We start from the raw sequence: 27675 nt of genomic DNA on the forward strand, positions 1-27675 counted from the left end.
GAGAGGGCTACATCTGGCGGATTGAGGATGGCACACACGTCCGTATTTGGTCGGATCCCTGGATTCCTCGAGCCTAGTCGAGACGTGTCATCACCCCGCGTGGTCCTAGTATCTTGGAGTGGGTCAGCGATCTCATTAATCCACTCACTGGGGCCTGGGATGAACAGCTTGTGCGAGATACTTTTTGGGCGGATGATGTGAAGCACATACTTTAGATTCCTCTTCGGGATGGAGTCCCAGACTTTGTGGCATGGCAGTATGACACCAAGGGCATCCATTCGGTCAAAAGTGCGTACAAGCTTCACATGGAGATTGAGAAAACCCGGAGTGACAGCGGGGTTGGTGGAAGCGACAACAATCCTGGGAATCTTGATCGAACACCTGACGATTCATGGAAACGGATTTGGCGACTACCCTGCCCCAAGAACATACAAATGTTCACGTGGAGACTGAAGCACGAGTCACTTGCTCTTCGGGTGAATGTTGCCCGAAAAGGAATTCATATTGAAAGTACCAAATGTTTATTCTGCGGGCTGGCAGACGAGGATGGAGCTCACCTTTTCATAAAATGCAAAATAGTGAAGGGTGTGTGTGGAGAGACTTGGCCATGGAGAAGGAGAGGATGCAACTCGAGGAGATCACGTCTATGCATGCAATGCTTGATTTCCTATGGGGCCTAGATGTCAATAAGCGCTTGCACGTGCTTACTTTCTGGTGGCTATGGTGGTCTAACCGGAACAAACAGAGGGAGGGAGAACTACCTTTGGAGGCGAGTGTGGTGGCGCGAAGAATGCGCAGCAATGTCATCGAGTACCTGCAAATATTTACCCATGTCCAGGATAAGAAGCAACCGGATAGGTGGTGCCCACCGAAGGAAACTATGTACAAGATCAATGTTGATGGTTTCTTCATCCCGAGCCAAGGGTAACCTGATTTGTGCTCAGGCTAGCAGAGAGACGAACATTGGGGATGCTTTTGCAGCTGAAGCAGTAGCTATGGCCCATGCGATCAGCCTAGCGTCCGACCTCGGACTGGTGAGGGTTGAGCTCGAGACTGATTCCCAGCTCCTGGCAGAGGCGCTCGACTTTCGTAAGGCGGACTCCTCGCCGTATGCAGCCCAGATCGAGGACATGAAATACCAACTTAAGATGTGGTTTTTGAAAGTTTCCATTTCTGTTTGTAGGCGTAGCGCAAATTCTGTAGCACATGAACTAGCCGGCATTGGCCGTGTGTGTGTGAGTGACCACCATCTGGAGTGGTCGTCTGATGTCCCTGCCCACGTGGGTGTTTGTATCCTGGGTGATATGCCCAGAAACCGTTAAGTAATCAAGCAGTTTTGCTTTCAAAAAAAATATCAGCAAGGAAATCTCGGAAACTCGAGCACCGAATGCGCGAAATCACTAGTCGAGGAGTACTCGTTGAAAGATCACTCCAACTCCCCAGGTTGCGATAAGTGGCGTATATGCAGCGCGTCACTTGTCACAACCTGTGAGTTTTCCCTTTTGTCGTAGATCCGTTTATTCAAAACGTTTCATGACTCATACTATGCGTCTAAATCTCAAACCGCTTTCACCGTTGGATTCCTCGCATCGAGATCTTTATAACTAGATCTCGTGTTGATAGGTTTTGACGAACTTTTTTTACGAAAAAACCGGACAAAAGAACCGAACCAGGAGCACGGGTTTTTCCCTTTCCGAAAGAGGCACGCCCGTGCCTCTCGCGGAAGCAAAACCGTGACTCTCGCGGAAGGAAAAAAAGAAAAGAAAAATTGTTTTTTTTCGTTTCTGAGGAGGCATGGCCGTGACTCCAACGAAAGCACACCCTGTGCCTCTCGCGGTAGCAAAACCGTGACTCTCACGAAAGAAAAAAAATTAAAAAACACGTTTTTTTTGTTTCCGTGAGGCACGGCTGTGACTCTCGCAAAAGCACAACCGTGCCTCTCGCGGAAACAAAACCGTGACTCTCGCGAAAGAAAAAAAACAAAAAAGAGTTTTTTTTCCGTTTCCGAAAGGCACGGCCGTGACTCTCGCGAAAGCACAACCGTGCTCTCAAGGAAGGAAAAAAAAACAGAAAACGTGTTTTTTTCGTGACTCTCACGAAAGAAAAAGAAAACGCGTCTTTTCGCGCAAAAAATCGATTTTTTTGTCCAAAAGCTAAGGAAGACCGATGAAAAACCAAAACGTCGAAAAAATCCGGAAAAAACCCGTTTAAATAGCCAAAAACGCATGAAAAAAACAAAATCCGGAGGAAGCACCCAAAACGCGACACGTGACGAATGGCTGAGAGCACGCGAAGTGGCGCTGATCGTTGCGAGGCTCCCGAAAGAGCGCTCGTTAACTAGTGGGAGAGTATCCTATGATACCGGAGCTTAGATGCTCCCATGATACGGGCTTTTGGGCCATCGGATCTCAGATCCAACGGCGTATGAGAAGCTGCTGTAGTTGTTGTACTTGTGCGCATTTTTCAGATTCTATGAGGGCTTTTTTGCAAAAATGTTCATCATCTTACAGGAGCTGTTGGATTTGAGATCCAATGGCTGAGGTCGCACGGGAGCACCTAAGCTAGTGGCTCCCTTCGTCACGTCATGCTCGACGATCAGGTTGATTTTGCCAAAGGATATAGCTCGTGCAATGTCCCTATGTGCAAAGCCCAGCAGCCAGCAGCCACACCCCTTTTTTCTTTGGATTAGTTTGAAATTGTTTATCACATTTGTCACGTGGTCGTTGCGGATGCTCAATGCATAGTGTATGGATGCCTTTCCTTACATACCTGCTGGGCCGGTGCGTAAGGGCAGGGCCGTGTCCAGAAATTCGGGGCCCCGGGACGAAAATCAAACTAGGGCTAAAATTTCAAAAATATTTTATATGACAGAAGAACTAATATAAATAAATTGTATTCCCATTTTATTATCACCGAGCGGGAACAAATTTAATTTCCTACTATTCCTAACCTATCTTCATTAACAAATAAATTCATGACAAAGATTCCGTGGACAAACTCAATCTGGTCCTAATTCCGTCCCTGCCAACCTAACTTAGCGCCATGGACAAATAATAGTATTGACCTACTCTGCTACTCCTAACTTAGCATCGGGGAGATCAAACTTAATCGAATACTAGTAATAGAAGACAGAGACGAAATTAGTAGACGAGACAGTGATACTTAGTACACTAGTAGTGGAGGATTGGAGCTTATCTGGGTTAGTTCTTCTGGGCCTACTAAAAAAATAGTAAAAAAAGTTACCTCTCGCATTCAAATAGGGTCCAAAGTAGTCAAATGATTGAGAAAGAATATTTATTGTCAATCTAACTCAACCATCCAAATCTTTTTGGTTAGAGTTAGTTTAGGATTAATTTAGGGTTAAAATATAACTCTAACCTCTAACGTAGTTAGAGTATCCAAACAGGGCCTCTATACGGGCTTGGTTAGCAGGTGGATTAATACGTACAATCAGTATACTAAACCTGGTAATCTGGGGGCCTCAAATTTTTGGGGGCCCTATGCGGTCGTCCACCACCTTGGCCCCCTCCATCGACGGGGCTGCGTAAGGGTTCATCACTTCACCGAGATACAGGCAAAAATGAGAAGGCGGGAATGCTAGAACATGAGGCATTTTTTTTTCTTGAGAAAACATGGGCTGTTTGGAACAAGTGAAGAACAACTCAAGATATATCAGGAAAATTCTGAGTTGACAGAAACTTCACAAATGCCTTTTATAGAACCTGCATGCACTCTAAACTCCTTGAGTAATGAATGAGGCACGCCATTTGCCTCTGTTTCAAAAACAATTATAGAGCCTGTACAGTTAGATGCGAACTAATAGTATGTATGCACAGTTTTATTAATAATAATTCTTTCTTCTTGTGGGCTACAAATTAACATTATTTTCTTAAAATTTTACAGATATGTATGTATATGCAGAAAAAAAAATCAGAACCTTTTTGTAACTTCTAAATGCGACATTCATAATTTATTTGAAAACAACAGGCTACATAGAGCCCAGGAGGCACGAAAACGTCACAGCTCCAGAAACCGCACCGTTCTACTTTTAATCATAGTACTGCATATTTACAAGTGCTCCCATACAGCCAACATACAACATTTCTCATTCCTACTGTACTTCAATCTACAACTACGTACGTAACTGATCTCCGAGGTTTGAAGGTTTCAAATCTTCACATGACGCCACAAAGTTCACCTATGGATTGTTACACAAAAACTGCTGACACAATCACATAAGCTAGAGCACACCTATGGAGGAACTGTCTGATTGAGGAATGTCAGGTATTTTCTCCCTGGTTGATTGGCGTCTGAGCTTTGCGCGGTTCTTCTGCAGTTCCATGTTGGACACTCTCTCAGCCTCGAGCGCTCTCTCAAGCTGTCGAGTACACACGTGAACGAGATGATGATAAGGGAAATGCTTCTGTTAAAATCAACATCAGGTTCTATCATTCATGATTACCTTTGCTGCTCGAGTGCTCCATTCACCAAGGATAGCTCTTAGTCTCTCGTTTTCTTCGACGTACTGCATTTTATCATGTTCAGCATCAACAAATAATGCTTTGCTTCCTCTTACAAGGAGTCATGCATATTTTGCCAGAACCGGCTTGGAACTATTATCTGACTACTGCAAAATTTGCAGACAAACACACAAAACTGAACGGTAACATACTTGATTGTTTTTCCCACGGATGAGCTGGATCTCTGAGTCCTTCTCAGCAATCAAACCACGAGCAACACGAAGCTCCGAATGCACTTGATTCATCTAAATGATAGATGAGCAAAGTATTTAGTCCATGCTGGAGTATTAACAGAAAAGTATGATCTACATATCCTTAAGCTAACGAAGAATAGCTTGAGTATTCTTGTTCGCCCAGCACTGTACTTATCCAAGTCGAAGTCTCGTTAACAGTGGCGGAGCTTGAAAGAAAAAGCTGGACGGGCCAAACTAAAAAAGTTGGACTGAAAATTCATGTTCAACACTCGCCGTAGAAACTGGAACAGTATTGAGTAAACGAAGTAGTCTGTCAACCAAATTGTAGATGGTCCTTTCTCCACAAGGCATCAACAAAAATCAATCTGCAAGTGCCCTTTTTTAACTAAAAAACAAGTAGACAGAGAACTTTTGCAGCACCTTCAAATCCTAAGCTGAACTTTTCAAGCATGGGATTGTGCTAAGATTACAAAAGATTCGCGAGGCTACTGATTAGCATCTGGGTAGTCAAATCATTATCCAACATTGGAGAAGTAAATCATGCAAGCTAATCTGAACCAACCTACAGCTAAGTCATGCAGGCTTCAAGTAAATAGAGAACACCTAAAGAATCTACAGACGGCAGCTCCCAGGATCCAATCGTAAGAGTAAAAGCAGCCCAAGATCGTATTTTTACACTGAACTTGGCGCCGGTGAAGGACAGGGACGCCATCTCCTCTCCTCTACCTCTGCTGCCGGCTTTGCCCTAGTCCCGCTTGCCCGTGTGCTCCCTGCTCCGCTTTGCTGGTACGGGCCGAACTGGGTCGAGACGGGGAGAGAGGATGGGGATGCGCTGCCTACTTAGGCTGAGCGTATGTGAGTCCTGCTCTGGACTGCAGGTGGGCTGCGCATGGAAGATGCATAGGTAATTATTTTCTCAAATTCCTAGGCGGGCCATGGCCCAGTTTGGCCCCTACAAAGCCTCCGCCCCTGCTCGTTAACATTTAGAGTATGAACAGAGGCAGAAAGAGCAAATTATCCGCCAAGTATATATCCTACAGATTGGTCTGACACAAGTGGTGGAACACACTGACACTCAACAACCAACCTCACCATTCACTTAATTCAGAAATAACTGCTACTTTGCAGTTACGAAATAAAGTGATGTAGAAAAGGTAGTTCAAACACACCAAATATTTTTAGGTGTTGATACCACCTCTGCCGTATGCATAGTGCGCAATATCTGGTTGGCCGAGAGTAATTACCTCAGCAGACAGTGCACGAAGTTCTTGATCACGAGATGCCAAAAGATGAGTAAGATCAACCTGGAGAAATATGATAAGAAACATAAATACTAAATCATGATGCACCAATTCACCCAACATTAAGCAGGTTGATTTACAAATAATTAACATTGAGCAGTTTTTAGTCTGCTTAAGCATTCAACGGATGGGAGGGAAAGGTTTGGCGGTAGATTTAATTTGAACCTGAGGAGTGCTGGCAGCAACACTTCTATGGTACTTACTTAAGCTTTCTTGCAACCTAAGCACCTGATGTAGAAAAAAAAATCACATTAATCAATCAACACAACACCACTATTTTAATTGCATAAATCAGAATTTGTTCGTGGCGTGTAATGCATTGACTATTCTACTTTGTAAAATGTCAAAAGTTATTACAACACATGCCATTAACCACTTTCTGCAACGGTGTGCTGTGCCCAGCCAGTATCTAGAAAGAAAAAAGGAATGATCAATGATGCCAAATGAGTAACAGTCTTAATTACAACACATGTATATTGTAAGGACAACAGTTGAAAATCTTTCTCTTTAATAATATTATCGTATCTACTACTCCCTCCATCCCAAAATAGACAGAGGGAGTACTTTACTATTCTGTGATAATAACATAATTGAGGAAAATAAACATGGCCAGTAAATGCAGTTGCTAATCAAGTACATGAAAAAAAAGAACTATTCCAAGTACCTCTTCACTCAGATAATGAATATTCTCCCTCTGGTACTGGAGCAATGCCATTTGTTGGTCAGACAGACGAGAATCATAGTACCTGCAAATATATTATTGTATCAACCCAGAAAGGTCAAATGACAGGAATGTGAATTGATTTCACTGATGGCTACAAGCTTTCAAAATGGCATTGATTTCTATTTTTTGATATTCAAAGCATTAGCACAAAGCTCCTCTTCTCTACGTAAAAGCAAACACACAATAATTGGAAGTAGTGGCACTCAGTGAAAGAACAGACAGTTGTACATGCAAAGATAGGAGTATACTCCTATGAAGCAATTTTTAGATGTTAAAATACATGTGCTTTTTACTAAAATGGAAAAGCATTTGCATACGCAGTTAGTATTTGCCAAGAAAAAAATACACAACCAATATAATTAGGTAAACCAGATCAAGTCCATGTGATACTATATTCTACCTTATTAAGTCCATGTGATTATTAATGAAGCAACAAATATATTGTACCTTATCTCTTCCAGCGAACTAGATGGTTGCAGTGCAGAATAAAGTGGCCGTAGAATGTCAGGCTGCTCATTCAAAGAGTTGTATTTATGGATGTGCCCTGCATATCAAAATTTAGAAAATACAGACATAATATTACAAAATGTCATCTAATTGCTTGCAGGAAATGATTGGGAGCTATCGACCCAACAAAAGTCAGAGAACCCTTAATAACTAATGAGACAACATGTGGAATCACCATGTAATTAATGATTAATGAACAAATATGCAGAATTACCATCTGGTAAGTAAGGCCTATTGCATGTTTCTTGATCTACTGTCTACTGTGATTCAAGGAAAAACAAAGTTAATTGTTGACAGGAATTAAAAATCTAGGAAGACGGTTAATGAACTTTCCAACGCTACATGGCCACAAACAGTTAAAGGAAGTCAAGCCCAAAAAGTTACCGAAAAATGACTAGTAATTTATGCTGGCTGAAACATACACAAAATAAAATAGATAAACCACACAACAGAATCCACCTATGTATAAGCTCATGAAACATCCGGCGGATATCACTTCAACAACTAGTGCAATCCTGCATAATTAGAAAGTGATAGCATTAAAAATCACATAGGAGTGTTTCATTTCTCTTTAGAACCAAAGCAGAACAGCCACAGTATCCCGCTAAATAAGAAACCAATTTAGCATATGCGTACTGAAATTTCATTAAAGGCAGAAAGATATAATACGTCAGTATGTATCATAAGGTCCAGAAATTTACTTGGCTTTGAGGTTGCTGAGGGCAATGCACTGAATTTAACAAAATAAGCAATACAAGTATTTTTTGTGTAGCTTGCCTACTTAATCATTTTTACTCCACCAGAGTGATGATAATAATCTAAGAGTAAAGTTCAATATGCACGTAAGACCAGGTGCACTAAAGAATTATAACCATATTTACTGTACCCTACACGCTCCTATAATAAACCTTGAACTTCTTGAATAACACAAGAGCTTCACATGTCATGATATCAGCATAAGAGAATACTAAACCTCCACCTCAAAATGGCATAAACTATGCAAATGCATTCCATACATTTTTCATCCTAAAGATACCAATAATGCTTTTATTTACAGAATGCAGCTTATGGTCATCTTAACCTTTTATATTATTAGAAGGTTAACTTAAGGAAAGCTTATACTCAACTCAACAGAAGAACTGTACCTGAGCAAAACTGAAATTGATAATACCTCTACTCGAGGCTGCCAAACTAGAATTAAGAGCAATAGGGCAGTACCTGCAACCATATTTTTAACAAAATAATTCGTCACTATAATTGCATAAAGAGATCAAACATGTTGTTTTTACTCCAAATAATTAATGTAAAATTTAAAATAAAAAGAAATAACAATATTATACTCCCTCCACTCCAAAATAAGTGTCGTGGTTTTAGTTCTATTTAGGGGTACCAGCAACTAGCATGAACGTGTTACCAAATCAGCAGATGCAGAAACATAATAACAGCCAAACCAGTATAGATTCTACCACATAATGTCCAGGCCGAGGTAAAAACAACCCAGGTACCAACATATTCACTACAAAATGCAATGCAGATCAGAAGGATAGCAGTTTCTTAGTACAATAATTCTCCTTGAAGGTTTAAAGAAATAAATGGTAGGTGCTGGCATCAGAACATAGCAGATACTCCGTAGGACACATTGGTTAGCTAATACTTACCGCAAGCAATAGCGGCAAATGGAACTCGAGCAATGCGCTTCAATTTTTGGCTTAAATCATAGTAGCCCTGCATTTACAAGATGAAGCTTGGTAAATGGTATGATAACACTACCAATAAAAGATCCCAACTAACATAAAATTAGATCCAAGGAATTATAAAGCTCGAGCACTATATCAACAAGTAAACATTACAGAGCTAATATGTTAACATTTAGCCATGACTTAAAACAAAGGTTGATGAACAGACTTTAGTCGCAGCAAACCGTAACAGTGAATGGTTCATGGCTACAAACTGATGGTTGATAGCCTTTTCATTTTGAAATTACACATCGTCGGCAATATTAATGTGTAGAGCCTCTATTTGCGCTGACAAAGAATTCATAAAGACCTTCTCTTTCTTTTCTTTCGTGACGTACCTGTAGTCGCACTTTTGTGACCTGATGGACCCAATATTGTTGGAATATACCTGCAGCAAATTTCTGTTAGAGGTTACTCCATAGAAAATCTACCAGTATAGATAACCAGTAAATTAAACAAGAACCTGTAATAATTAGAAGCAGAACATTGCAGCTACATAGCAACGGAAGGATCATTTCTGGTATAAGAACAAATATCCATGGAGCTGCTATGACAATACCAGCATAACCTGCCTAGAGAAGAAGAAGAAGTTAATCACAGCTGCCAGAAACCGCAAGGGGGAAAGGAAAAACAACAGCACAATTAAAGGAGTGAAAGGGACTAGCAGACATAAAGTACATATATTCTCCTGGCTAAATATAAAGTAAGATGAAGTAAAAACATGTTTCAAAGGTCTCTCCAGCAAACTAAGAAAAGATAACATGGTCTACAACTATTAATAAAATAATGGAACCCTAGCAAATATTCACTTGCCAATAAGATACAGTACAGAGTGCCACCAACTATGCTTCGAGGCTGCCGCTGACCAGATAGAGGGGCTTCATGTACTACGTCAACAAATCTGGAGAAATGGTAGGAAAGGAGGAAATCAGATTGCAACAACAGATCAACATAAGAAGAAATGAATTAAATGCATATCATATAATACTTGGTGTTGCTATTTATGCTTATCCTTGTACTAGTGATGTTTGTATTCAGAAAACTAGGCACCTCTGATATAGTGGCATACTGGCATACGTAAAAAGCATAGAAAGCAAACACACAAAAAATGGAAAAACATAAATCCTGCTGCTGTGGCTTGACAAAGCAAAAGACTGTAATAAAAAAGTAAGACATGATTGGAAGAGTTTTTACGAAACATAAACACATTCAGGGAAAATATCGTGAGGCGTATGTTCATTGCAATTGCACTATGAAATGTACCAAGTATAAGGAAAACTAAGGTTAATGTCAATAAAAGAGAGAATACTAAACTACGATGGAAAATAAGACGCTGTATGAAAGATGACAGCACTGTCATTGCGTTCTAAAACTGTTGTGCATGGAAAACAACAAATCACAGAAAAACCAGGACCACTGGAGAGCCCTGTGTGATCACTGCAATTATCAAACCTGAACGTTAAAAACAAAACTACGATATAGACTAAGATCTTTTTGTTCAGTAAATCACTACAAATTTGCTTCTCTTGATGAAATGTTAACACAAATGGCCACCAACAAAACATAATTTCAAAATTTATAACCAATATAGGTGAACTTATATGAAGATCATTTACAGTTTCTTTTCCTCAAATAGCTCCTTTACGCAGTATGTTGTTGTTCATGCAACAGCTCATTTTTTTAGTGATTGTGTGAGCGTGCTGTGGGGTATGCCTTATCTAAGTATTGTTCATAGAGCGTTCTTTTCTATCATCGATGCAAAGTAATTGTGTTATGACCGGCCAGGTCTATGGCCGAAGGAGGCCCAACAGGCAGGCTTAGGCCCGCAAGTTATCTTAGTTTTTATTTTCAGATTATGCAAGTTATCTTAGGTTAATTCTTATACAAGTTATCTTAGGTTAATTCTTCTGCAAGTTATCTAGGATATAAATATAGGTTGTAAGACTCTTTTTGGAATTAAGCAATAAGACTATTTCTATTGCCCGGTTCCCAGAGGAGCCGGAAACCCTAAACCCTAGCCGCCTCCTTCTCTCGCCGCCGCCGCACCGCGCCAGGACGGCGCCCCGCCGCCGGCCGCCGCGCTCAAGCCTTCGCCCTTCCCCCTCCTTCCCCTACTGTCTCCGACCAAGACCGGGCAGAACCCTAGCCGCTAACACCTTGGTATCAGGTACCCGGGTTTCGACCATGTCTTCCCCGCCAATCCCACCACCGCTGCCCCACGCCTCCCCCACCGCCGCTGCCACCGATTCCTCCACTACCGCCGCCGCGTCGACGGGCACTACGGCCTCCCTGTCGGCGCCGCTCTCCTCCGCCCCCGGCACCACGCCGGGCCAGGGCCAGCCGCAGCTTCCCATCCAGCAGCCATCGCCGCCGCCTTCCCCCCCGCCGCCGCAGTTCACACCAGAAGCTATGGCCGGCGTGCTCAATGACCTAGTCGTGGCGGTCCAGGGCATCCGTCTCTACTTGGCCAGCCCATACGGGCCGCCCCCACCGCTCCACCAGACCGCGGCCACGGGCCAGCAGGCGCTGCCGTGGTACCCCGTACCGGCGGCTCTCACCGGCGGCTACCCGGCGCTTCCCGCTCCGACGGCTTCGACGACGCCCTGGCCACAATGGCCGACGCCGTTCACGGCGCCAACCGCGCCATCCGCCTCCACCCAGGGACCACAGTGGCCGACCTGGACTCCACCATCCACGCCACCCTCCACCGCGCCGTCCCTCCCGGCGGCCACGGCGCGCGCTCCACCACCGCCACCGCCCAACCCTGGGCCGGGCGGGTCCTCGCCGAGCGGCCTCCCTATCCAGGAGGTCCGCTTTCCTTCGTCGCCATCGCCGCTGCCCGACTGGCTCCACGGGCCGCCGTCGGCTCCCACGGAGGCCCAGCCTCCGTCAGGGTCCCCGTGGCAGCCCGAGGCGTCGGGCATCCCAAGGCAGTACGCCGGGCCGTCTACCCTGGACCGGGCGCCGTCCTCCGCCCTCCGCACCGCCGAGGCCGTGGCCCCGGGCACCCCACACCAGCAGCCGCCCCGGTTCGCCAAAATTGACTTCGCCACGTACGACGGTTCCGAAGACCCGCTTAACTGGCTAAACCAATGTGACCAGTTCTTCCGTGGACAGCGCACGCCCGCGTCCGAGCGCACGTGGCTGGCTTCCTACCATCTTCGCGGGGCCGCCCAGACCTGGTACTACGCCCTCGAGCAGGACGAGGGCGGCATGCCACCGTGGGATCGCTTCCGCGAGCTCTGTCTTCTTCGGTTCGGGCCACCGGTACGCGGGAGCCGCTTGGCCGAGTTGGGCCGCCTACCATTCACCTCCACGGTGCAGGATTTCGCCGACCGCTTCCAGGCTCTAGCGTGCCACGCGCCTGGTGTGACAGCCTTACAGCGGGCGGAGCTCTTCGTCGGCGGCCTTCCCGACCACATCCGCGTGGACGTTGAGATGAAGGGACCACAAGACCTTCAGATGGCCATGTACTACGCGCGGGCGTTCGAGCAGCGTGCCCAGGCTTTGACGTCGCCGCGTGGGGGCCGCCAGCCTCCCCGCCCGCCTTCGGCAGCACCGGCGTCCTCTACCACCGCCCCGGCCGCTACCCCAGCCCCGACACGGCCGTTCCGGCGCCTCACTCAGGCGGAGCAGCTGGAACGCAGGCGCTTGGGCCTGTGCTTCAACTGCGATGCGCCATATGCGCCGGGCCATGTTTGCCCGCGCCTTTTCTACCTGGAGACGACGGACGAGATCGAGGATGACACCCCGGAGGCCGACCTCGGCGCCCCGACTCTTGCGGAGCCCGCAGCGGCACCCGCACCGGGCCCGGCTACCGCCTTCGTGGTGTCCCTTCACGCGCTGGCCGGCATCCGTGATGAACGGACGATGCTTTTACCGGTCATGATCCATGGCGAGCGCCTGGTGGCCCTCCTGGACACAGGTTCCACGCATAATTTCCTGCCAGAGGCCACCATGCGGCGTCTTGCGCTCCAGCCGATCGGAGGAGAGCAGTTATGGGTCACGGTCGCGAATGGCGACCGTCTACGCTGCCATGGGCTCGCCCGCGACGTGCCCATCACTATCGGCGACGAGCACTTCACCATCACATGCGCCGGCATCGATTTGGGCTGCTTCGACTTATCCTCGGCGTCGACTTCTTGCGCACGTTGGGTCCTATCCTTTGGGACTTTGACGCGCTAACGATGACCTTCTAGCGTTTGGGTCGTCGCATTCGGTGGGAGGGCATTCGGGGGGCCGCACCCGCGCCCCCTCTTCAGCTGGCCACGGCGACCACGGAGGCCGAGCATCCGCTCTTGGACGGGCTCCTGCAGCAGCACCGGGATCTCTTTGAGGAGCCGCAGGGTCTGCCACCGGCCCGGATCTACGACCACCGTATTCACCTCCTTCCGGGATCGGCCCCTGTGGCCGTGCGGCCTTACCGGTATCCACAGCTGCAGAAGGACGAGTTGGAGCGACAGTGTGCACTCATGCTTGCCGCCGGCATCATCCGCATCTCCACGTCCCCGTTTACAGCACCGGTCCTCCTCGTGCGTAAGTCGGATGGCACATGGCGTTTCTGCATTGACTACCGTGCCCTTAATGCTCTCACATTGAAGGACAAGTTTCCTATTCCGGTTGTCGATGAGCTTCTCGACGAGCTGTACGGGGCACACTTCTTCACCAAGCTGGACCTTCGATCAGGGTATCATCAGGTGCGCATGCATCCAGACGACATCGCCAAGACGGCGTTTCGGACTCATCACAGCCACTTCGAGTTCTTGGTGATGCCCTTTGGCCTCTCCAACGCCCCAGCGACGTTTCAGGCCTTGATGAACGATGTCCTTCGGCCCTACTTACGCCGGTTTGTGCTCGTTTTCTTTGATGACATTCTTATCTACAGCACCTCTTGGGCAGAGCACCTCCAGCATGTGGCCATCGTCTTCAACGAGCTTCAGGCGCATCATCTTCATCATAAGCGCTCGAAGTGCTCGTTCGGGACGCCGTCGGTCGCTTACCTCGGCCACGTCATCTCGGCCAAGGGAGTGGCCATGGATGCCGACAAGGTCGCGGCCGTCGCGGCCTGGCCGATTCCGCAGTCTCCGCGTGCTCTTCGCGGGTTTCTTGGTCTCGCGGGGTACTACCGAAAGTTCATCCGGGAGTTTGGCCTCATCGCGGCCCCACTCACGCGTCTCCTCCGGCGCGACGCCTTCTCTTGGGACGAGGAGGCCACTTCAGCCTTCGAGGCCCTCAAGGGGGCCCTCACGACGGGACCCGTACTGCAGATGCCGGATTTTGACCTCCCCTTCACCGTCGACTGCGACGCTTCCGGTGCGGGGTTCGGTGCGGTCCTACACCAGGGCGAGGGACCCCTCGCTTTCTTCAGTCGCCCATTTGCCGCACATCATCTTAAGTTGGCGGCGTATGAGCATGAGCTCATTGGGTTGGTGCAGGCCGTACGCCATTGGCGGCCCTATCTTTGGGGTCGCTCTTTCCGGATCCGCACGGATCATTACAGCCTCAAGTTCATGCTAGATCAGAGGCTCTCGACGGTGCCCCAGCACCAATGGATCAGTAAACTCTTTGGCTTTGACTTCACCGTCGAGTACCGTCCGGGTCGCCTTAACACCGTCGCCGACGCCCTGTCTCGGCGTGATGCCGATGTGGACGACGGTGCGGGGGAGGGGGCGGCCTTCTGCATCATCACCGGGCCCTCCTTCGCCCTCTACGACGACATCCGCCGGGCGACTGCTGCTGCGGCCGATTCCCTCCTCCTACAGCAGCAGTTGGCGGCGGGTGAGCTGGAGGAACCGTGGCGCCTTGCCGATGGCCTGCTTCTCCATGGGCGCCGGGTCTTCGTTCCGGCGCACGACAATCTTCGCCAGCAGGTGCTGCGCCTCGCTCACTCGGCGGGCCATGAGGGAGTGCAGAAGACGCTCCATCGTCTCCGCGCCGACTTCTACATTCCCGGTGATCGTGCCTTGGTCCGTGACTGGGTACGGTCGTGTGTGACGTGCCAGCGCAACAAGACGGAGACTCTACGGCCGGCTGGCATGCTGCAACCCTTGGAGGTCCCTACTCAGGTTTGGGCGGACATCTCCATGGACTTCATCGAGGGCCTTCCCAAGGTGGGCGGCAAGTCTGTCATTCTCACGGTGGTCGACCGCTTCTCCAAGTATGCTCATTTCATACCGCTCGGCCATCCATATTCAGCGGCATCGGTTGCCCGGGCCTTCTTCGATGGCATTGTCCGCCTCCACGGGTTCCCTTCTTTGATCGTCAGTGATCGGGACCCCGTGTTCACGGGACACGTGTGGCGTGACCTTTTCCGGCTGGCGGGCGTGAAGCTACGCCTCAGCACAGCCTTCCACCCTCAGACGGACGGCCAGTCTGAGATCGTTAACAAGGTGATTGCCATGTATTTGCGCTGTGTTACAGGTGATCGCCCTCGTGCATGGGTGGACTGGCTCTCGTGGGCAGAGTACCGCTACAACACCTCTTATCACTCCGCCCTGCGAGCTACGCCCTTTGAGGTGGTGTATGGCCGGCCACCCCCGCCGATCCTGCCGGTTGATCCGGCCTCGACGCGGACCGAGGTAGCCGGGGCCCTTCTAAGAAGTCGTGATGAGATGATCGCGGAGATCCAGCAACGACTCCTGCAGGCCCAGCAGTTGGCCAAACGTTACTATGATGGCCACCATCGCGAGGCGGAGTACGCGGTGGGTGATTGGGTCTGGCTGCGTCTACTTCACCGCTCTACGCAGTCCTTGGACCCCCGCGCGAGGAAGAAGCTCGGTCCTCGCTATGCCGGTTCCTTTGCGATCCTGGAACGCATTGGAAAAGTGGCTTACCGTCTGCAGCTTCCGGCAGGCGCCCGGATCCATGATGTTTTCCATGTCGGGCTGCTCAAGCCATTCCGCGGCGAGCCACCTGCGGCACCGCCGGCTCTTCCACCGGTCACGGACGGGCGTCTCCTTCCTGAACCAGAGAAGGCGTTGCAGGCTCAGCTGCGCCGAGGCTCCTGGTACGTGTTGATCCGGTGGACTGGACTACCAGAGGAGGATGCTACTTGGGAGCAGCGCGAGGAGTTCCTCCAGCACTACCCCGACTTTCAGCTCGAGGACGAGCTGTTTGCGCAGGCGGGGAGAGATGTTATGACCGGCCAGGTCTATGGCCGAAGGAGGCCCAACAGGCAGGCTTAGGCCCGCAAGTTATCTTAGTTTTTATTTTCAGATTATGCAAGTTATCTTAGGTCAATTCTTATACAAGTTATCTTAGGTTAATTCTTCTGCAAGTTATCTAGGATATAAATATAGGTTGTAAGACTCTTTTTGGAATTAAGCAATAAGACTATTTCTATTGCCCGGCTCCCAGAGGAGCCGGAAACCCTAAACCCTAGCCGCCTCCTTCTCTCGCCGCCGCCGCACCGCGCCAGGACGGCGCCCCGCCGCCGGCTGCCGCGCTCAAGCCCTCGCCCTTCCCCCTCCTTCCCCTACTGTCTCCGACCAAGACCGGGCAGAACCCTAGCCGCTAACAAATTGTGTCTCTCAACAAAAGAAAGATACAGACTGAAAGTCTAAAACTGCCGCTATTTATTTACTTATTAGATTTAGACAAGATACCATCATATATTCATGTACTTACATCAAACCAAATCGTATATCATGCATCATCACAATAATCACACAGACTATCAAGGTGGTTGACTACCTTAAACTCAGAATTGCTACATGGACATGCAACTGGTGCCTCCCTCACACTAATGGGTCATGAAATAGCCAAACAAATCAAACTCTGCACCGAGGGGGCAACTAACTCACAATGCCACACCGATCTTATGGCAGTCCTGATTCTCCACCATCAGCTGTATCAAGTTCTAAACTATAGGACTGAAGCTGAGGTGAAAGGCAATTAATGAAGAAAGAGACGAAAGCTGCACCTACATATAGATACAGTGTCTTGTCCCAAGCTCCAACAATTTGTGATTTGCACACAACCAATCAAAATATACAGTAGAACAATAATAATAATAATAATAATAATAATCTATATGCATTTAATTTCTAATCACACTACATAGCTGCATGAAAAGGCAGCACATGAGCTTGTATTGTATCTAAACGATGATATACACCATTTGACACACGGACTGCCCTCAGTTCCGTCCCAATCACACTGACCGAATTCACAGAGAGCTTCGCAAACCATATGCAAAACATGGAGCAGAGCAGAGGCAGGTTGCTGTCCACGAATTCAGCAAACTATGATACGATTCCACCCTAGAAGAGGGGCTACAAGATCAGATCAGGGATCTGGCATGTCCTACAAGTACCATGGCGCGATTACGGGGGCGGATCTCTGAGGTCAGATCGAATCCCCCCGCCACAAGCATGATTAGAGCGAGCGTCTAGCTATGGTTGAGCCAGCAGGGTTGCAGCGACTCACAGCGCTTCCCCTGCAGCGTCGTGTGCAGCCGCGGACGACGCCGCCGCGCCGCGCCGCTCGTGCGCCATCTCCTCCGCCGCCTGCGCCCGCCGACGCCGCGGCTGGAGCCGTCAGCGTGGCGCCCCCTCCCAGCACTCCGGAGTCGGATCGGGTAGACGATCGGCCGACGAGCAGCCGCCTAGACCACGCTAGACTAGTGCGGACTCTAGTGGGGGTAGCGGCGCGGCGGCGCCGAGGAAGACAACCCAAAACGGCGAGAGGCGTGGTGGGCCCTCTCCACCGCGGAACCGTTCCCCCGTTGGCCCTTGCCAACCGTTTGATCGCAATCCAACGGCTAGGAGACGGTCTGCTGAGGCACCTGGCTGGCCATAACTGGCTCGCGTGCGGCCACTTTTTCAGCCGGTTCCTTTCCTAACTCCTCTCGCCGCCGCCGCCGACCTCCTCGGCTCCTCCCTTCGCTGCCGCGCCTCCCTCTCCGTCCTCCTCCTAGGCAGGTGCTGCTATCTGGCACCACTCTCGCCGATTGGACCCACTTCTAGCGACCCGCCCAGCTCGACAAGTAGGGTACGTGTCTCTCTGCTCTGCCACACTTCTCATCCCGGTTTGATTGTTCCAGCCTACAGAGTAGAAGCGGCAGATCAAAATAAACTCCATGGCTAGGTCTGGTTGCCTGTCTGCCTGATGGATTCATGGATGCTTTTAGCCACTAAATTGGCTCTGTTTATTGGGGAAAAGTTTTCACCCAAAATAGTGAGTTGCTCTAACAGAGGCCTCCAGTGGCTTACTGGTTAGGTTCTGGTGGAGTGATCTCCTGCACTCAGCCGTGTGGATCCGACCAAGAAATAATCAATTAACAGAGGGTTGTGTGCCACTGGCCACATCTAGGAGTGGTTGCCGTCATTTTTGTTGCCTTGTGTTCGGTACTTTGTTACAGAGCAGCAGTCCAATATTTAGGATGAGCGACATATGGTTTGCATAAGTAATGCCAAATATAAGTGGCCAAGAGTGACTTTATGCACAGCGATGATTGTGTATAAAATGCTAATGTATCGCGTACGCGTAGGCTAATTCAACCCTGAAGAAAGAGTGTTGGCGTACAGGACTGTGAATGTCAACTTTTCTGTTTTGAAACATTGATAGCTCATTTGCGTGCGCAATTTATAATCAGAGCTATGAATCAAGAAATCTAAGGGAAAATCATGATGAAAAATGAAAAGCTGTAGGTACAATGTGGTAAGATAGTTTGTCTATATACTGTTACTGCAGCTGAAGCAAAATTATGGCCTCATTTGTTTAGCATTTCAAATCTTGAAAGCATGGAAATAAAGGAAACTGCAAGTTCATCACCCTTCTTGCTAACTATTTAGTTTAATTTTGCTACGTTCTAATGCACTGCCAGTTTACAGTAGAGTAGAGTCTTGACACTTTCCCTCTTTTCTGCTGAGCCATCCAAAGTTTATTATCCATTGCTTGCTCAAGCTGAGTCATGGAATGCTTGCAGCAATGAGCACAGCCGTGGATGCTTCAGTGCCTGTCGCCGAGCAGGAGGTATGTTTTTCACGTTAGGGTACAACTTGCAGTTGTTACTGGATTCCTAGATTACTTTTGAGTCTTCATCTATGTATCCCATTGCTTTGTAGTTTAAAACTGTACATGACACTTATGTTATGCATGCTCTTTAATATGTAAGGCAGGTACCCTCAATCTCAATGTTATATTAAATTTTGATTCCATTTTCAGTGTTACCAGTGAAGTTAATCCTGGATTAAATCCTCACATTCTTACTTTGATCGATTGAATTGCTCGTATTTGCAGGATGGTGCTGCGAATATCTTGGCTGGGAAGAAAGTTGCAGTTGTATTTGTTCTAGGTAACTTCTGTATTCCGTAACGATGGCTCCAACTTCTTCATAGTGGAAAATGAGCTTGTTGTCAGTACCTATGCTGCTGCCAATTCATGGCTTCTCATTTTATGCAAAACCACAGGTGGTCCTGGAAGTGGAAAAGGTACACAATGTAGCAATATTGTGGAGCATTTCGGATTTACACATCTTAGCGCTGGAGAGCTGTTGCGCTCAGAAATCAAGTCTGGTTCTGAGAATGGGTAACAAACCTGCTCGACTCCAGAGGTTATATTCCTTATTTTATTAATAACGCTTAATTGGCTTTTTTCTCCCCTACAGAACCATGATTGACAGCATTATAAAGGAAGGGAAAATTGTTCCATCTGAGATAACCGTAAAGCTCTTACAAGAAGCAATGGTAAAAAGTGAAAATGACAAATTCCTCATTGATGGATTTCCAAGGAATCAAGAAAACCGTCTGTCATTTGAGAATGTTGTAAGCCCACTTTGTTTTCGGACTTCTATAAAATAATAGAGTTCCTAACTTCAAAATTAGTTGGTACTTTGACCTTTTCCTTTTGTGTTTTAAAAGCAAGCTAACGACCTTTAGTTATTATACATTACTGCAGATAAAAATATCTCCTGAGTTTGTGCTATTCTTCGACTGTTCTGAGGAAGAGATGGTAAGGCGTCTTCTGGGTCGCAATCAGGTTAGATTTAATCTCTTATGTTTATTTGCTGGATTGTATGTGACATGATCTCTTCATTGCTTCTAACATTGTTTTCTTTTGTTGATCAACTGCAGGGAAGAGCTGACGATAACGTTGAGACTATCAGGAAAAGATTCAGAGTTTTTGAAGAATCAAGTTTGCCTGTAGTTCAGTACTATGACTCTAAGGGCAAGGTTAAGAAGGTATATCCATTTTTTTATGTAAAAGGATATGACACGCTTCTGCACAACAACTTATTCTTCACAGTGTCACATAAATACTTGTTGTGATTTAAGATAGCCACGCGTCACCAGGAAATGATTCAGTATTTTTGTACAATCCAGCTACATATAGTTGAGTACTATCTATTATGATTCAAATGCTAGGTTAAGAAGGGGTATGATTTTGAGTGCAAAAGCATATGTCATTCTTCTGTAGAACAGTTCATTGTTACCAGCCTTATGTATCGACTTTTCATAAATTATTAAGAGCCATGCTGTAGAATTTTTTAGTATGTCTAGCAAATGCTCCTGTAGTTCAGGGTCTATGTTATGACCGGCCAGGTCTATGGCCGCAGGAGGCCCAACAGGCAGGCTTAGGCCCGCAAGTTATCTTAGTTTTATTTTCAGATTATGGTTATATATACGAGCTGTAAGACTATTTTGAGAATTAAGCAATAAGACTATTTCTATTGCCCGGCTCCCAGAGGAGCCGGAAACCTTAAACCCTAGCCGCCTCCTTCTCTCGCCGCCGCCGCACCGCGCCAGGACGGCGCCTCGCCGCCGGCCGCCGCGCTCAGGCCCTCGCCCTTCCCCCTCCTTTCCCTACTGTCTCCGGCCAAGACCGGGCAGAACCCTAGCCGCTAACACCTTGGTATCAGATACCCGGATTTCGACCATGTCTTCCCCGCCAATCCCACCACCGCCGCCGCCGCTCCCCCACGCCTCCCCCAGCGCCGCTGCCATCGATTCCTCCACCACCGCCGCCGCGTCGCCGGGTACTACGGCCTCCCTATCAGCGCCGCTCTCCTCCGCCCCCGGCACCACGCCGGGCCAGGGCCAGCCGCACCTCCCCATCCAGCAACCATCACTGCCGCCTTCCCCAGCGCCGCCGCAATCCACGGGCCGCTGTCGGCTCCCACGGAGGCCCGGCCGCCGTTAGGGGTCCAGTGGCAGCCCGAGGCGTCGGGCGTCACAGGGCACTACGCCGGGCCTTCCACCCTAGACCGGGCGCCGTCATCAGCCCTCCGTACCGCCGAGGCAGTGGGCCCGGGCGCGCCACACCAGCAACCGCCCCGGTTCGCAAAAATCGACTTCGCCACGTACGACGGTTCGGATGACCCGCTTAACTGGCTCAACCAATGTGACCAGTTCTTCCGTGGACAGCGCACGCCCGCGTCCGAGCGCACGTGGCTGGCTTCCTACCATCTCCGCGGGGCCGCCCAGACATGGTACTACGCCCTCGAGCAGGACGAGGGCGGCATGCCACCGTGGGATCGCTTCCGCGAGCTATGTCTTCTTCGGTTCGGACCACCGGTACGCGGGAGCCGCTTGGCCGAGTTGGGCCGCCTACCGTTCACCTCCACGGTGCAGGATTTCGCCGACCGCTTCCAGGCTCTAGCGTGCCACGCACCGGGTGTGACAGCCTTACAGCGGGCGGAGCTCTTCGTCGTCGGCCTTCCCGACCACATCCGCGTGGACGTCGAGATGAAGGGACCACAAGACCTTCAGACGGCCATGTACTATGCGCGGGCGTTCGAGCAGCGTGCCCAGGCTTTGACGTCGACGCGGCCATCCGCGCCACGTGGGGGCCGTCCGCCTCCCCGGCCGCCTCCGGCAGCGCCGGCGTCCTCTACCACCGCCCCGGCCGCTACCCCGGCCCCGACGCGGTCGTTCCGGCGCCTCACTCAGGCGGAGCAGCTGGAACGCAGGCGCTTGGGCCTGTGCTTCAACTGCGATGCGCCCTATGCGCCGGGCCGTGTTTGCCCGCGCCTCTTCTACCTGGAGACGACGGACGAGACCGAGGAGGACACCCTGGAGGCTGACCTTGACGCCCCGACTCTTGCGGAGCCCGCAGCGGCACCCGCACCGGCCCCGGCTACCGCCCTAGTGGTGTCCCTTCACGCGCTGGCCGGCATCCGTGATGAACGGACGATGCTTTTACCGGTCATGATCCATGGCGAGCGCCTGGTGGCCCTCCTGGACACAGGTTCCACGCATAATTTCCTGTCGGAGGCCACCATGCGGCGTCTTGCGCTCCAGCCGGCTGGAGGGGAGCAGTTGCGGGTCACTGTCGCTAATGGCGACCGTCTACGCTGCCACGGGCTCGCCCGCGACGTGCCCATCACTATCGGCGACGAGCACTTCACCATCACCTGCGCCGGCATCGATTTGGGCTGCTTCGACTTCATCCTCGGCGTCGACTTCTTGCGCACGTTGGGTCCTATTCTTTGGGACTTCGACGCGCTGACGATGACCTTCTGGCGTTTGGGTCGTCGCATTCGGTGGGAGGGCATTAGGGGGGCCGCACCCACACCCCCTCTTCAGCTGGCCGCGACGACCACGGAGGCCGAGCATCCGCTCTTGGACGGGCTCCTGCAGCAGCACCGGGATCTCTTTGAGGAGCCACAGGGTCTGCCACCGGCCCGGATCTACGACCACCGTATTCACCTCCTTCCGGGATCGGCCCCTGTGGCCGTACGGCCTTACCGGTATCCACAGCTACAGAAGGACGAGTTGGAGCGGCAGTGTGCACTCATGCTTGCCGCCGGCATCATCCGCATCTCCACGTCCCCATTTACAGCACCGGTCCTCCTCGTTCGTAAGTCGGATGGCACGTGGCGTTTCTGCATCGACTACTGCGCCCTTAATGCTCTCACATTGAAGGACAAGTTTCCTGTTCCGGTTGTCGATGAGCTTCTCGACGAGCTGCACGGGGCGCGCTTCTTCACCAAGCTGGACCTCCGGTCGGGGTATCATCAGGTGCGCATGCATCCAGACGACATCGCCAAGACGGCGTTTCAGACTCATCACGGCCACTTCGAGTTCTTGGTGATGCCCTTTGGCCTCTCCAACGCCCCGGCGACATTTCAGGCCTTGATGAACGATGTCCTCCGGCCCTACTTACGTCGGTTTGTGCTCGTTTTCTTTGATGACATTCTTATCTATAGCGCCTCTTGGGCAGAGCACCTCCAGCATGTGGCCATCGTCTTCAACGAGCTTCGGGCGCATCATCTTCATCTTAAGCGCTCGAAGTGCTCGTTCGGGACACCTTCGGTCGCTTACCTCGGCCGAGGGAGTGGCCATGGACGCCGACAAGGTGGCGGCTGTCGTCGCCTGGCCGATCCCGCAGTCTCCGCGGGCTCTTCGCGGGTTCCTTGGCCTCGCGGGGTACTACCGGAAGTTCATCCGGGAATTTGGCCTCATCGCGGCCCCGCTCACGCGTCTCCTCCGTAGCGACGCCTTCTCTTGGGATGCGGAGGCCACTTCAGCATTCGAGGCCCTCAAGGGGGCCCTCACGACGGGACCCGTACTGCAGATGCCGGATTTCGACCTCCCCTCACCGTTGACTGCGACGCTTTCGGTGCGGGGTTCGGTGCGGTCCTACACCAGGGCGAGGGACTCCTCGCTTTCTTCAGCCGCCCCTTTGCCGCACGCCATCTCAAGTTGGCGGCGTATGAGCGTGAGCTCATTGGGTTGGTGCAGGTAGTACGCCATTGGCGGCCCTATCTTTGGGGTCGTTATTTCCGGATCCGCACGGACCATTACAGCCTCAAGTTCATGCTGGATCAGAGGCTCTCGACGGTGCCCCAACACCAATGGATCAGAGGCCACTTCACCGTCGAGTACCGGCCGGGTCGCCTTAACACCGTCGCCAACGCCCTGTCTCGGCGTGACGCTGATGTGGACGACGGTGCGGCGGAGGGGGCGGCCTTCTGCATCATCACCAGGCCCTCCTTCGCCCTCTACGCCGACATCCGCCTGGCGACCGCTGCCGCGGCCGACTCCCTCCTCCTACAGCAGCAGCTGGCGGCGGGAGAGCTGGAGGAGCCGTGGCGCCTCGCCGATGGCCCGCTTCTCCATGGGCGCCGGGTCTTCGTTCCGGCGCACGACGATCTTCGCCAGCAGGTGCTGCGCCTCGCTCACTCGGCAGGCCATGAGGGAGTGCAGAAGACGCTCCATCGTCTCCGCGCCGACTTCTACATTCCCGGTGATCGTGCCCTGGTCCGTGACTGGGTACGATCGTGCGTGACATGCCAACGCAACAAGACGGAGACTCTACGGCCGGCTGGCATGCTTCAGCCCTTGGAGGTCCCATCTCAGGTTTGGGCGGACATCTCCATGGGCTTCATCGAGGGCCTCCCCAAGGTGGGCGGCAAGTCCGTCATTCTCACGGTGGTCGACCGCTTCTCCAAGTATGCTCATTTCATCGCGCTTGGCCATCCATATTCAGCGGCATCTGTAGCACGGGCCTTCTTCGATGGCATTGTCCGTCTCCACGGGTTCCCTTCTTCGATCGTCAGTGATCGGGACCCCATGTTCACGGGACACGTGTGGCGTGACCTTTTCCGGCTGGCGGGCGTGAAGCTACGCCTGAGCACCGCCTTCCACCCTCATACGGACAGCCAGTCTGAGATCGTTAACAAGGTGATTGCCATGTATTTGCGTTGTGTTACAGGTGATCGCCCTCGCGCATGGGTGGACTGGCTTTCGTGGGCGGAGTACTGCTACAACACCTCTTATCACTCCGCCCTCCGTGCTACGCCCTTTGAGGTGGTGTATGGCCGGCCACCCCCGCCGATCCTTCCTGTTGATCCGGCCTCGGCACGGACCGAGGTAGCCGGGGCTCTTCTGAGGAGCCGTGATGAGATGCTCGCGGAGGTCCAGCAATGACTCCTGCAGGCCTAGCAGTTGGCCAAAGTTACTATGATGGCCACCATCGCGAGGCGGAGTACGCGGTGGGTGATTGGGTCTGGCTGCGTCTACTTCACCGCTCTACGCAGTCCTTGGACCCACGCGCGAGGAAGAAGCTCGGTCCTCGCTATGCCGGTCCCTTTGCGATCCTGGAACGCATTGGGAAAGTGGCTTACCGTCTGCAGCTTCCGGCAGGCGCGCAGATCCATGATGTCTTCCATGTCGGGCTGCTCAAGCCATTCCGCGGCGAGCCACCCGCGGCACCGCCGGCCCTTCCACCGATCATGGACGGGCGTCTCCTTCCTGAGCCAGAGAAGGCGTTGAAGGCTCAGCTGCGCCGAGGCTCCTGGTACGTGTTGATCCGGTGGACTGGACTATCAGAGGAGGACGCTACTTGGGAGCAGCGTGAGGAGTTCCGCCAGCACTACCCCGACTTTCAGCTCGAGGACGAGCTGTTTGCGCAGGCGGGGAGAGATGTTATGACCGACCAGGTCTATGGCCGCAGGAGGCCCAACAGGCAGGCTTAGGCCCGCAAGTTATCTTAGTTTTATTTCCAGATTATGGTTATATATACGAGCTGTAAGACTATTTTGAGAATTAAGCAATAAGACTATTTCTATTGCCTGGCTCCTAGAGGAGCCGGAAACCCTAAACCCTAGCCGCCAACTTCTCTCGCCGCCGCCGCACCGCGCCAGGACGGCGCCTCACCGCCGGCCGCCGCGCTCAGGCCCTCGCCCTTCCCCCTCCTTTCCCTACTGTCTCCGGCCAAGACCGGGCAGAACCCTAGCCGCTAACAGTCTAATTGAGTGCAGGTGATACCTGGAATATCAATAATAAGCACACATGAACTCGAGCATGGTGAAAAGAAGTAGTTTATAGAATACACTGATCTCAGTGAACCAGTGCCACACAACAGGGCATACTCTCAGCAGGGACATTGGGAATTTGGAATGAATATCTCATCCTTCAGTAGAGGCTGTAGAGAATATATAGTAGCGAACAAATAGGTGCATTTGTACAATCCGATATATCAAGTTTTCTAGTGTGCCGAGACTTTATTTTTGTGTATGCCCTTCCATTAGCGCTTGGCTGATATGCTTTCTTGTGTACGAACTTTGATCACCTGTTGTCCAATCCACTGTTTAACCAGATTAATGCTGCAAAACCAATCCTTGAGGTGTTTGAAGATGTGAAAACCATTTTTCAGTCCTATGGCCCAAAGGTAATGTCATTTCATACCCAATTGACTAAGTTTTGACAATTTCTTAAGTTCACAGATGTAACATACTCCCTCCATTTCAGTATACAAGGCCACTTTATATTTTTGGCGCACATTTCAAAGAACTTTCTGATGATATATTTTTGATGACATATAACCCATATTTTGTTGACCAAAATTATAAGTCAAAGTTTGACAGGAAAAACGAAGTGGCCTTGTGTACAGAAATAGAGTAATATTATTTTGTATTTGGTATATGAAATGTGAATACCAATTTTACGACATACCGTCTTTTTGCAAATGGTAACAATATGTTCTTCTCATTCAGGCCGCATAGATGCGCTCATGCAAAAATATGTGATTCATTAAAACGGTATGAGCTCTTTTAACTGTTTTTTTTTCTGTTCCATCAACTGAACATTGAAAGTGAGAACTTAAAAGTCATAATTTCCATCTGCCACTGACTTAGGGTTGTAATCATGAAGCAAGATGGAAGCCTACTTGCCAGACTTGCTCGATGAAATACACTGTTACTACTGCTGTTGTCATGCGTGGCCTCATGGCATCCATTACGTGTGTTTTCAGGTGACCCCAGAAGTACCGAAGGAAAAGGCTGGAGCTCACGGCGCGCTACCCTGCCAGCATGCCACTAGATAGTCGTTCATCATCTGATTTATAAGTATTTCTGATCTTTATTAGTGAGTAGAGGGGAACTGGAGCACATATCAGTTCACCTGTGTGCCCACCTCGCTGCCGCAACGAACCATCCCATTCGTTACTATCGTCAAGTTATGTAGTCTTTGTTATGGACATGGTTAATGATATCTTGTCAGGAAAAAAGATTGCAATTAATCATTCGGCCACATCACTTGTCGTTTGTGATTCAGTAGCAATTTTCTTTTTGGCCTCCAGGAAAAGATAGAGAAAAGGCTTAGGCCATATGCATTATGTCTTTTGTTCAAACGGTTGATATCACAGTAGCGGGCATTTCAGAAAGTTGGTTATCTGTCCACAAGGTGACTAGACTTGCATTATATACCCTAAGGTTGTCTGTCAGTTGATAAAATGCCCAAAAACGGAGTCTATAATAGGGGTATGATGTGTCATTGCGTTGAGTCGATTGACTCTTTTGCCTTAATTTCTATGTATTTCCTTTTGAAATGGATTGACGAATGCAAAAATGTTTACGACTTATAGATTAAAATTACAATTTGAATCACAACGTTGCAACATGCAAAGAATGTGGGTGGTGTCGCTGGGACAGCAGCAATAACATTGCTCACGGCTGAGGCTGAGTATTATTTTGCATTTGCGCCAAAATACTTATTGAGTGTTTAATCAATTGAGAACCAGAAGTCCAGATACATAATCACAGCCTAGTCAACTTGTGGATAAATAAACTCCAATTTTTCGCATAGATTTTTGGGGGCAATTGCAACCGTGCTTATCTCTTCAGTTATCATGAATTCAGACGAGTGGTGAACCTTAGAGCCAAAAAAGGGAAGAACCTTAGGATGTGTTTGGTAGCCTGCATGATCCTGTCATAGTGTTCCCCCCTGAGACATGTTAAGTACAGACATG

The 27675-nt window shown here is 49.9% G+C and overlaps 2 protein-coding genes across 5 annotated transcripts; one reads left to right on the plus strand and one right to left on the minus strand.

The window, feature by feature from the left end:
- Positions 1-3969: 3969 nt before the first annotated feature.
- LOC119328501 (protein FIP1-like) lies at positions 3970-17669 on the minus strand. Of its 2 annotated transcripts, XM_037601475.1 has the most exons (14): positions 17410-17669; positions 9796-9883; positions 9446-9554; positions 9321-9370; positions 8905-8971; positions 8392-8464; positions 7706-7761; positions 7187-7283; positions 6680-6761; positions 6181-6243; positions 5959-6018; positions 4673-4765; positions 4463-4525; positions 3970-4378 (listed from the first exon to the last, which is right to left on the minus strand). In XM_037601475.1, the coding sequence occupies exons 1-14, from the start codon at positions 17475-17477 to the stop codon at positions 4241-4243; spliced, it is 1107 nt and encodes a 368-aa protein (XP_037457372.1). In that variant the 5' UTR covers positions 17478-17669; the 3' UTR covers positions 3970-4240. The 2 variants fall into 2 exon arrangements, with proteins under 2 accessions (XP_037457372.1, XP_037457373.1); XM_037601476.1 differs by lacking the exon at positions 17410-17669 and having other exon boundaries at positions 9446-9550.
- A 121-nt stretch (positions 17670-17790) lies between these two features.
- LOC119328502 (UMP-CMP kinase 4-like) lies at positions 17791-27106 on the plus strand. 3 transcript variants are annotated; one of them, XM_037601478.1, is made up of 10 exons: positions 17796-17973; positions 18865-18957; positions 19225-19279; positions 19395-19512; positions 19592-19748; positions 19882-19962; positions 20058-20165; positions 26026-26097; positions 26423-26467; positions 26680-27106. In XM_037601478.1, exons 2-9 carry the CDS (start codon positions 18901-18903, stop codon positions 26429-26431), a joined length of 657 nt encoding a protein of 218 aa, XP_037457375.1. In that variant the 5' UTR covers positions 17796-17973; positions 18865-18900; the 3' UTR covers positions 26432-26467; positions 26680-27106. The 3 variants fall into 3 exon arrangements, with proteins under 3 accessions (XP_037457376.1, XP_037457374.1, XP_037457375.1); XM_037601479.1 differs by lacking the exon at positions 26423-26467 and having other exon boundaries at positions 17791-17973; XM_037601477.1 differs by lacking the exon at positions 26423-26467 and having other exon boundaries at positions 17794-17973; positions 18911-18957.
- Positions 27107-27675: the final 569 nt, after the last annotated feature.

The sequence above is a fragment of the Triticum dicoccoides genome, chromosome 7A (assembly GCF_002162155.2).
Source record: "Triticum dicoccoides isolate Atlit2015 ecotype Zavitan chromosome 7A, WEW_v2.0, whole genome shotgun sequence".
Lineage (NCBI taxonomy): Eukaryota > Viridiplantae > Streptophyta > Magnoliopsida > Poales > Poaceae > Triticum > Triticum dicoccoides.